This window comes from Culex quinquefasciatus, chromosome 2 (assembly GCF_015732765.1).
Source record: "Culex quinquefasciatus strain JHB chromosome 2, VPISU_Cqui_1.0_pri_paternal, whole genome shotgun sequence".
NCBI lineage: Eukaryota > Metazoa > Arthropoda > Insecta > Diptera > Culicidae > Culex > Culex quinquefasciatus.
The window spans coordinates 34,825,012-34,837,021 of NC_051862.1; the positions used below are offsets into that span (position 1 = coordinate 34,825,012).

General features: G+C 31.4%; 2 protein-coding genes across 2 annotated transcripts; one reads left to right on the top strand and one right to left on the bottom strand.

Moving 5' to 3' along the window:
- Positions 1-185: 185 nt before the first annotated feature.
- Positions 186-8,110, top strand: LOC6034213 (WASH complex subunit 1). Its single transcript, XM_001844514.2, has 2 exons — positions 186-1,432; positions 7,707-8,110. Exons 1-2 carry the CDS (start codon positions 266-268, stop codon positions 7,920-7,922), a joined length of 1,383 nt encoding a protein of 460 aa, XP_001844566.2. The 5' UTR covers positions 186-265; the 3' UTR covers positions 7,923-8,110.
- On the bottom strand, positions 8,051-8,870 carry LOC6034214 (protein mago nashi). Its single transcript, XM_001844515.2, has 2 exons — positions 8,486-8,870; positions 8,051-8,356 (listed from the first exon to the last, which is right to left on the bottom strand). The coding sequence occupies exons 1-2, from the start codon at positions 8,750-8,752 to the stop codon at positions 8,174-8,176; spliced, it is 450 nt and encodes a 149-aa protein (XP_001844567.1). The 5' UTR covers positions 8,753-8,870; the 3' UTR covers positions 8,051-8,173.
- Between the last annotated feature and the right edge of the window lie 3,140 nt (positions 8,871-12,010).

Sequence of the window (12,010 nt, forward strand, 5' to 3'; positions counted from 1 at the left end):
AACTACTACTGAAAAATATTTATAAGACATGGAATTTACTATCTTTTTTCCGTGTCAGAGAGATTTCCTCATCGACCAAAAAGCAAAATTATCTGCGATGTTTTCGCAAAGTGTCACACTTTTGATGTTGCGCTACATCCTTGACATCTGTTTGTCACAAGTGTTAACAAAAGTTGTTTACCAAAGGATTCATTAAAAGTTTCAGAACAGTTTTGTGTCTTTTTGTAATTTCCGTAGTTATGTTCCGATAATTCCTCCAGAAATAATGCATTGCTACAACATTCCAACGATCGATCCGGATCTGCGCCACGAAGAAACCATTCTGCAGGCGATCAATGTGTTTGAATTTCTGAATCAGGTGATTGATGATGTTTTCGGAAAGGTCAATGCAAGAATCGAAACGAACCGCACCCGGCTCGATAAGATAAACGGCCGCATCGAAAAGGTCAACGAGGATGTGGCCAAACTGCGCGAGACGAAAGAGGCTATTGTGATCTACTCGCCGTGTCGATATCCGGCAGCGGATCTGGATGTGACGGTTCTGCCGACGTTTACTCCTTCGAATGGCATCCGGATGAAGGAAAACGACTTTGTGCTGCAGGACAGGACGTACGTTCCGACGCATTCGTACCAGGAGAAGATTCAGTTTTATCACGTCAAGAGTTCTACGGATCGACATCGGATTTATTCGTTTGATGGGACATCTCAGGAGAGCCGAAACGTTCATGAAGGAATCCAGTTTTTGGACTCAATTTTGCTGTTTAACAGCAAGGATTTTGCCATAGATTGCTCCGGGGCTGTCGATCAGTCAAGATCGAGCAAAAAATCCGGCGCAAGTCGCATTCGTGAGGAAAAGATCCTCTCGGCTTCGTCTCCAATCATCCGCAATCGTTCCCGCCGAAAGGGACAGGAAATATTTTACACGCCTTCGTTGAACGATGCCCCGAAAATTGATGTTCCCGTAGATTTGCCAGACCTGCCGGGAATCGTCACAAACATTCAGTACGCTGGGAACAACACCCTGATCGGTCCGTCTCTTCAACTGGCCCAAATCGCCGATCAGCTTCCGGAACTGGACACTTTGGTGGCGACCGAAGCTAAGGAAAAACCTCTCCAGAATGTTCCGCTACCATCAGTCCCCCTCCCCACTCCGATCGTCAACAGTCCAACAGTTTCCGCAGTCGCTGCTGCACCGCCACCACCTCCTCCGCCTCCGCCACCACCCCCGCCACCGGAAATGCTTGTCAGGAAGGACGACGAAAGTGATGGGGCAACGCGCCCCGTGAAGAAGGAACCGAAGACACCGGTTCCACCGACGACGCCGACCCCCGTCGATGCGCACTTTAATCTGATGGAGGCGATTCGGAATGCTGGCGGCGTGCAGAAAGCTAAACTGAAACACAGCGAGCCCAAGCAGGGCCGGACGGATTCGGTGAGTGAATTTGTAATGTTGGTTTTGAAAATATTTATTTTATTTTTATTTATTTATTTTTATTGAAAAGCACTTTAATAAGAATAGTTCAGACTGTTCAGCTATGTTTAATCTTAAATTTGATTGCTTTGAATTTTCAACACTAGGTGTAATCAACAAAATTTGCCAAAAATAATAGAAAATTGACGATATTTAAAAAAAAATACCAATGCAAGCAAACTGGTTTAAACATGTAAAGCAAATTTCAAAAATGATCAAATTAAAAAAAAAGAAACCTCTGAAAATGTAAAGAAGGTACTCCAAAACTCCACTTTTAGTTTGTACCCCATTGTTTGTAAGCGTTGGTTTGACAAAGTCAAATTGAAAAAATCAATATGCTGCAAAAAATCCAACGTCAAATTTAAGATGGTATTTCCTTTATTGATTTGTATAGAATGCTATGTTTTCTTTAAAATAAGTTTACCCTTAGTTATTTACTTTTCTTGATTATTATAAAGATATGGAGATCGTTTTCAAACTTATGATCTCATTATGACCAAATTTCTATTAGGATTTTTGTATAGTTTGGTCGAGTATCTTGTGAAATAATTTTCAATAAAGTTTGTTTTTTATTTCTAAGTCAGTTATATTAGTCCAAAAGTACTTTTTCATAAAACTCTATAATTGCCCAGATGTTACTAATAGGTTTAATAAAATACTCTCGAAGTGTAATCATTTTCACTATCCCAGTGAGTATTTTGGCTCGAGCCTCGAGTCGACTTGGCTCGAGTTCGAGCTTATGAATATGATACCGAATCGGATTCTTTTGGCAAAATTCCACTCAGAACAGATAAAATGTGTTTCCTAAATAATAAGCTAACGGGAATAATCAATCATATTATTTTAATATTTACGGGAGCGAATTAAAAAGTGTTGATTGAAATACTTTATAAAAATAAAATAAATGTAGAGATTAACCTTGTGCTAGAAACTTGACAAACATTAAGCCAAAATTTATAATAATTGAAATTATATTTGGCAGAAACTTTTATTATCAGATCCTTTGAAATTTGTTACAACTTGATGATTCGCAAAATATTTTATTTTAATTTTACTGATTCTTATTTACATACTTAATTTAGGTATTCATAGCGTTTATTTCGTAGTAATTGATGTAACAAATCTTTCAATTGTTCATAGTACGCTTTTCAATTGAAAACTATTTATTTAATATCGTTCTAGATTAATTTTTCAAAACAACCAATGCGCCGTGGGTTTCCTATGTACATACGACCTTTTGAAAAAGTAAACTTTTTGTGGTCGTACAGAGGGTCATTGTACTTAGAAAAATTAGCTTTATCGCTGTAAACAATAATATCAGCAATCTAAGCATCATTTTAGGACCAAATTAAAGAAATCAATAAATAAGGAATTTCCGTTTTTAGAATTTTTGAGTTCTTGATTTAGTTTTTTTTAAATATTTAAGTCTTCAATTTTGAATGTTTTAGATTTTTGAGTTTCTGAATTTATAATTCTGGAGCATCAGGGGACACAGCTGAACTATTTTGCCAATTCCGAGACAAAAGGTAACTATTTTACCAAACTCACAGTTTTCAAAGGTAGCTGGCAATGACAAGTATTGTTTAACACTTCGTAATTTATGAAAAAGTTGTCTGCATAACATTAATTTTATAAATTTAACAAATTTATAAAAAAAAGCAAAAAAAAAAATTAAAAACTAAACTATCATAAATCTAGGGATTTGAAAATCGGTGATTCTCGCCAAAGTTTCACTCAGAAAAATCGATGCTAGAAATTTGTATTATTTTTTTCTGAGCATTTCTCTAACCTACAAAATGACTCCAACAATGCTCCAAAGTTATCATTTTTTTTGTAATCTAAGGTAGTGACAAAAATGGAATGAGATTTTAAAAATTTAAGAATTTAATAATTAAAGAATTTAATAAATTAATAACTTAAGAATTTAGAATTTAGGAATTTGATAATTTAAGAATTTAATAATTTTAGAATTTAGGAATTTAGGAATTTAGGAATTTAAGAATTTAAGAATTTAAGAATTTAAGAATTTAAGAATTTAAGAATTTAAGAATTTAAGAATTTAAGAATTTAAGAATTTAAGAATTTAAGAATTTAAGAATTTAAGAATTTAAGAATTTAGGAATTTAGGAATTAAAGAATTTAAGAATTTAAGTATTTAAGAATTTAAGAATTTAAGAATTTAGGAATTTAAGAATTTAAGAATTTAGGAATTTAAGAATTTAAGAATTTAAGAATTTAAGAATTTAAGAATTTAAGAATTTAAGAATTTAGGAATTTAAGAATTTAAGAAATTAAGAATTAAGGAATTTAAGAATTTAAGAATTTAAAAATTTAAGAATTAAGGAATTTAAGAATTTAAAAATTTTAGAATTTAAGCATTTAAGAATTCAAGAATTTAGGAATTTAAGAATTTAAGAATTTAAGAATTTAAGAATTTAAGAATTTAAGAATTTAAGAATTTAAGAATTTAAGAATTTAAGAATTAAAGAATCTAAGAATTTAAGAATTTAAGAATTTAAGAATTTAAGAATTTAAGAATTTAAGAATTTAAGAATTTAAGAATTTAAGAATTTAAAAATTTAAGAATTTATGAATTTAAGAATTTAAGAATTTAAGAATTTAAGAATTTAAGAATTTAAGAATTTAAGAATATAAGAATTTAAGAATTTAAGAATTTAAGAATTTAAGAATTTAAGAATTTAAGAATTTAAGAATTTAAGAATTTAAGAATTTAAGAATTTAAGAATTAAAGAATTAAAGAATTTAAGAATTTAAGAATTTAAGAATTTAAGAATTTAAGAATTTAAGAATTTAAGAATTTAAGAATTTAAGAATTTAAGAATTTAAGAATTTAAGAATTTAAGAATTTAAGAATTTAAGAATTTAAGAATTTAAGAATTTCGGAATTTAAAATTTAAGAATTTAAGAATTTAAGAATTTAAGAATTTAAGAATTTAAGAATTTAAGAATTTAAGAATTTAAGAATTTAAGAATTTAAGAATTTAAGAATTTAAGAATTTAAGAATTTAAGAATTTAAGAATTTAAGAATTTAAGAATTTAAGAATTTAAGAATTTAAGAATTTAAGAATTTAAGAATTTAAGAATTTAAGAATTTAAGAATTTAAGAATTTAAGAATTTAAGAATTTAAGAATTTAAGAATTTAAGAATTTAAGAATTTAAGAATTTAAGAATTTAAGAATTTAAGAATTTAAGAATTTAAGAATTTAAGAATTTAAGAATTTAAGAATTTAAGAATTTAAGAATTTAGGAATTTAAGAATTTAAGAATTTAGGAATTTAGGAATCTAAGAATTTAAGAATTTAAGAATTTAAGAATTTAAGAATTTAAGAATTTAAGAATTTAAGAATTTAAGAATTTAAGAATTTAAGAATTTAAAAATTTAAGAATTTATGAATTTAAGAATTTAAGAATTTAAGAATTTAAGAATTTAAGAATTTAAGAATTTAAGAATTTAAGAATTTAAGAATTTAAGAATTTAAGAATTTAAGAATTTAAGAATTTAAGAATTTAAGAATTTAAGAATTTAAGAATTAAAGAATTTAAGAATTTAAGAATTTAAGAATTTAAGAATTTAAGAATTTAAGAATTTAAGAATTTAAGAATTTAAGAATTTAAGAATTTAAGAATTTAAGAATTTAAGAATTTAAGAATTTAAGAATTTCGGAATTTAAAAATTTAAGAATTTAAGAATTTAAGAATTTAAGAATTTAAGAATTTAAGAATTTAAGAATTTCGGAATTTAAAAATTTAAGAATTTAAGAATTTAAGAATTTAAGAATTTAAGAATTTAAGAATTTAAGAATTTAAGAATTTAAGAATTTAAGAATTTAAGAATTTAAGAATTTAAGAATTTAAGAATTTAAGAATTTAAGAATTTAAGAATTTAAGAATTTAAGAATTTAAGAATTTAAGAATTTAAGAATTTAAGAATTTAAGAATTTAAGAATTTAAGAATTTAAGAATTTAAGAATTTAAGAATTTAAGAATTTAAGAATTTAAGAATTTAAGAATTTAAGAATTTAAGAATTTAAGAATTTAAGAATTTAAGAATTTAAGAATTTAAGAATTTAAGAATTTAAGAATTTAAGAATTTAAGAATTTAAGAATTTAAGAGTTTAAGAATTTAAGAATTTAAGAATTTAAGAATTTAAGAATTTAGGAATTTAAGAATTTAAAAATTTAAGAATTAAGGAATTTAAGAATTTAAAAGTTTTAGAATTTAAGCATTTAAGAATTCAAGAATTTAGGAATTTAAGAATTTAAGTATTTGAGAAATTAAGAGAGCCAGATTCTGTTACGCCCAATAAAGTTCATATTTGGAAATTGAGCACAGTTCGTCCACCGGAACAAGCCCCAATAATCATTTCTGTTACATTTTACCCTATTTTACCGTTTTCAGGAAAAGTTTGGAATATGATTCGCAAAATTAAAAATTATCCTTTACTGCATAAACAATAAATCTCGGGTTAGTTTTCAAAACGTCGTATAAGCCAAACCCTTCATGTGGGGAAAACCAATGAACAAGTTTTCGGCCATTATTTTAATTCTTATTTATATGTAAGTGGGTTTCAAGGGCATATTTTTAGTCAAAATCATTGCTTTGACTATAAGCTATGGTTGCCATATCAAGTGAATAAAATTTATTAACAATTAATGTGTGTTTTAGTCTTGTTTTACCACACCAGGTTGATTCGACCTTTTACATGAGCAAATTGTTTCATACGTCCCTGTACTTGGGACTATTTTTGAGTAAGAATGACAATACGACCATTGGCAAAATTTATTTATTTTATGACTAAACCACATTTAAATCAAACATTATTATTTTGAACATCGTTTCAACACCCCGCAAAGAGGGCAGTCGATGTTTTGTGTTTTTGGAGGAGATTGGGAGAAAACATCGCAGGGGAGAAAGGTCCAACTGACAGATTTTATTCTCCCTCTCTCGCGTTGGCTCATACGCTAGCTGAGAGCACGAACAAAATGACGAATTACCACTGATTTGTTTATCTTTTCTTCAGTGGTCTATAGGACCTTGAAGAACTCGGGGTTCCTGGAGTTTTGAGAGGGCGTTTATGCGTGATAAGATGGATGCGGTCATTATTGCTTGTTCCTGAACAGATTATGCAACTTGATTTTGCGTTGGTTTAGGCTGCCACACAAAATGATGATTTTGGGGGAAGCTAGCCGTATCTTCCGGAATAAATGACTGAAACTGGGTTTTGCTGGCTGGCAAATTGGAAAATATTCTTCGCGCATCCTTTAAGTCATATAATCAGCGCAATGTTTTTAACGGGATAACAAATATTCATCTTTTTTCGTAAAAACTCATGTGCGCATTATCATAAAGCAATTCAAACTGAACTTACGTCCTTTTTCTATGAGCGTAAGTACATTTTTGAAATTATCAGTACTTACGACCTTGCATCACCAAAGACGTATGTGACTTCTCCGTATGAAAAGCACATTCGACCTTTTATATGCGGGCGATATTTTCGTTTAAATTTATTTTTTTGAAAATTCTGCTCGAGTAGATTATTAGTAGTGCGTTAGAAGAGTGCAACCGTGCCAAAAACTCAATTTTGGACAACTGGCGCTTACGACCTTTTGAAAACTAACCCGAGAAATAAGGTTAAAACATGACTCATGGCCTAGCTCATGGCTATTTCTTTTAGTCTTCAGAGCCGTTAACCAGATGTTAAAAAATGAGTTGAGTGAAGTAATAAATTTATTCAAGAAATCCTCACCAATACTTAAAAAAAAATCTCTGTACAAAGATTAGATTATTTCGACGTTTCTTTTTAAGAAAATACAAACAAACATTTCAAAAGAAATTCAATTTTGTTTTCGTAACAACACTTCTAAGAAGTAAAACGTCGATCCATTTGCGTAAAAGAGGATTTTGGTGACTCACCACACATAACCTTTGGACGTCTAGAAATGAACAGAAACTTGCAACAGAGACCACAAAAGTGGATTTCTTTGCTTTGCTTTTTTGAAAGAAATTCTATCTCTCTCAATTAATGTATTTATCAAAATTGCCATCCGCCCAAAATCTGCGCTTGAGCAAAATTTGCTAGCAAATCCGCACGATCCGCGCCGTCCGTAACAACCCTGCATTTTAGTCGTTACAATCAGAATTGGTCCAAGGAACTCAAGATACTAACCAAGTTAAAAATGCATCTAATTTTCCTATCATTTCACCTCCACAGACCAAACCTTCTGCTGCTACTTCTGGCGGTCCCCAGAACTTCATCGACGATCTGCACAGCAAGCTGCAGATGCGCCGCAAGGGCATCTCCGGCGCCCGCGAGAACCCGGACCAGCCGGGCAACGTCATTGACCGCCTTTCGGCGCTGATTCCTCCACCCCCACCCAAAATGGACGCCAGCGCCAGCGAGAGCAACGACGAGGAGGATTGGGATTGAACAAGTGCATTTACGATTTTTGTTTGTTTTTTTTTTCGTGTTACAGTTCTTTATTTTTTACGCAAAATTGTTACTGATTACAGTGTGTTTGTGTGTATGTGATTGGGAAATTATATATCATTCGTCAATTCGGTTACACACGTTTGTTAGAGGAAAATATAATAAACCTACACTTTATTTTACGCGTTGATGATGATTTGAATATTGTTCAGTAAATGATGGCCGAAATGTCCAGACAACCGGCTCCCTTCTTAGATGGGCTTAATCTTAAAGTGCAAACCAATCAGGGAAAATACTAAACATTTCAGATCCTGCACCAGATAGTAGAAGCAACGAAGTCCTTCGGGATCTTTCGACTGGTTGACGTCCACCAGCGAGCCCGTCTTGGAGGTAGTGAAAGAGATGTGCTCGTCGCCGATGACGATTTCCAGTTCCTGAAAATTTAAAAATGTTATTTATCAACCAATTTACGCATCACGCCCAACTGACCCCACCCTCCCGTAAAGCCAAACATAACCTAACCAACAAAACTCTCAGCCCAACAAAAAAACAGTTGTGTTTACCTGCCGTCCGACGCGATCCGGCGGCGGCCACAGCGAGTCGTCCTCCTGCATGATCTCCGAGTCGACGATGACGCGCTTCAGCTCCTCCATCACGGACTGGTGCACGTACGCCTCCTTCCGGATCATGGTGTCGTTTTTGTAGTTGGAGTTGTTCGCGTACCGCAGTTTGCCGTCCGGCCGGAACTCAAACTCGAGAAACTCGTGCCCGAACTTGCCCTTGTGGCCAACGTAGTACCGCAGGTAAAAGTCCTCCGTGCTGGAGGCCATCGTGCGGGGGAATTGAGGGTGAAATCCTGTGAAAATCCGGGTTTTTGTGGGTGACCGACTTGGCAAAGCTGATGAAGAAAAACTTTCTCGGGCGTTTGACAGTTCGCTCGCGCTTGTGTTGCAGTTGCAGCCGCGCGGTGACATTACGGTGCGATGTTTTTTTCGGGTGCACTGAAGGATGTTGTGCGACATTTTTGATGTGACAAATTTTGTTTCAAAGTAGAGTAGGGTCATGCTCCGTTTGTGGATCATCTTCATATTTCTTTTATAAAAAATCTCAGGTGTGCATTTTTATAACAAAACGTAATGTTGCATTTTGGTTAGATTTTTTTATGGAAATGATATTTTTCATTTTGATTTAAACATCAGGTTTAGTTAAAGATTGTATAGAATGCTGCAGAAAGCAAAAGTAACTTTTTCGCAGCGCATTTTCGTTCTTTTTTGCAACTCTTTAATTTGCTGAAGTTCTGCAAGATAGAAAAAAAGAATAATATTCATACCCTCTGGCAGCTTGTTTGGTACAATTTAATTTTGTCTTCTTCAAATCAGTAATCTATCTACCCACGTACATAATATGTATGGCATATTTTGTATGGAATTTAGGAGGTGTGCAATTGTCTACCAAAACCGGAAATGGATTTTATTTGTATTTTTTATTTTGGCTCAAACTTTGTGGGGGCCTTCCCTATGACCAAATAAACTATTTTGTGTGATTGGTTCATCCATACAAGTCTCCATACAATTTTGGCTGCTGTCCATACAAAAATGTTATGTAAATATTCAAACGGCTGTAACTTTTGAGTGAATTTTCTGATCAATTTGGTGTCTTCGGCAAAGTTGTGGGTATTGTTGAGGACTACTGAGAAAAAAATAGGTACACGGAAAAAATATTTTGCAGATTTTTTAATCAACTTTTTTTTCACTAAAACTCAATTTCCCAAAATCTGGCGCCGAGTTATGATTTTTCGAAAAAAATAGTGATTTTTGGAAAAAAAATCGAAGTTTCGTGCAAAAACAAGTTTAAAATTATTTTTTAATGCAAAATTGAATTTGCAATCGAAAAGTACTCTACAGATTTTTTGATAAGGGGCTCCGTTTTCAAGATATAGCCACCGAAAGTTTGATTTTAGCGAAATATTTGCAGTTTTTCAATTTTTAAAAATAGTGACCATGAGTGACCGTTTCTATTTTTTTATCGAAAGGTTCAGAAAATTTGCTATAAAATTGTCTAAGAGACATTGAAGATTTTACTTCGGGTTGCTGAGATAGAGCCGCTTTAAGAAAAAGAAACACGAAAATTGAAGTTTTCTAAATCTCACCAAAACAACCCACCATTTTCTAATGACCATATCTTAGCAAATAATGGTCCGATTTTCAATTTTAATACATGAAAAATTCGTGAAATTTTCCGATCTTTTCGAAAAAAATATTTTTTCGTAATATTCAATGTTTGGCCCTTTTAAAATGTTAGTCTTGATTTAAAAATTTAAAAAAAAAATTTTCGAAAGAATCGGAAAAATTTTACGAATGATAATGCTGTGATATCGTACCTATTAAAAAAGTCCTCAACAATACCTACAACTTTGCCGAAGGCACCAAATTGATCAGAGCATTCACTCAAAAGTTACAGCTGTTTGAATATTTACATACCTTTTTTGTATGGTCAGCAGCCAAAATTGTATGGAGACTTGTATGGGTGAACCAATGACGCAAAATAGCTTATTTGGTCATAGGGAAGGCCCACACAAAATTTAAGTCAAATAAAAAAATACAAAAAATAAAAATGGTCGAAATCGGCCGATTTCGTAGAGAGTTGCTCAGGTGAGCAAAGTTTCATCAAATAAAAAAATAGAAGAAATGAAAATCGCGAAATAATTTGCGAAAGTCTAGAGATCAGAAAATTTAGCAAAAGTTCAATTTGAACATTGAAAATCGGACCAATAGTTTATCAATTTGTCAGTTGGAAATTACTGCCAAATTAGATGACGGGTAAAATAAATCTTTTTCATTGATTCGAATTCTTTTTGAGGCTGTATCTCTGAAATGTATTGCCCGATTTTCAAAATTCCTGAGAGAAAATTGTAGAAATTTTCTCTGTCTTTGAAAAAGAAATCGTTTTGCTTTTCTTTCATGATTAACTTAAAAATTTAAACTTTAAAAAATAAACCTTTTAAAAAAATCGAAAATGTATACCTAAAAGCAGCTTCAATATAAGCACGGTACATTTTATCAATAATAATAATAATAATAATAATGCGATTGCAAAATCGGTTTTCCTCGAGGTTTTCCTCTAAAAAATGATATTTATTTATTTTTTCTCCAGATTGTCGATATTTTCTTGATATTTTCTAAAAACTTTTTTTTTGAGCGTCATAACTCCAAAACCAAATTTTGCACCATCACGTACTATGGCTCAATAGATATTTTTTTTGAGTCACCTGAAACATTAAAAAAAATCGAAAATATTAAAAAACGTATTTTGGGAATTTAACTTTTAGTCATTATAGGGATTATGGGTTACAGTCAAAATAAATGGCAACTTTTTTCGTTTTCTATTTTTTTTTTCTGAAAAGTCCTAATCATAGCCTACAAGTTTGCCGAAGCCATGAAATCAATCAGAAAATCTCGTACAGAATTTCGTAAGTTTACATACCCATTTTATGTGATCAGCTCCCGAAATTGTATGGAAACTGAAGATGAGAAATGACCTCTTTTGACATAGGAAATTGATAGACAAAGTTTCATCCAAATCAAAAAATGTTAGAAAAAAGTCGATTTGCAAATATTTTTAAGGCCTCTAGGGATGCCACATGGGTTTATAAAATGTCTGTAAAAAAGACTGTCTGTCTGTGCATTTGTCTGAATAAACTTTAAATATATCAATGAATAGTAATGGAAATCATGGAAATTTAATTTAATGAAGTTTGTGAACTTAAAAAAAAGGTCTTATACAAAACCCTCCAAAATTTAAAAATTCTAAAAATTTAATTCAAAAGTTCTTTAATGTCGCCATATTAGATTTAGAAATCTGATAGCTTTAGAGCATTTTGGAGTCATATTTAAGATAGGATTCAGATAGATAAGTGTTTAAAAATATAAAAATATGAAATTCGTGTATCGATTTTCCCGAAATGTTCATATCCCCAGTCTTTTTTTTAATTTTTTATTTAATGATTTGGAACAATTTTATGATATCGAATACAAAGTTATTTGAACGTTTGTAATTTTCATTCGCATTCAAATAAGCTAATCCATTTT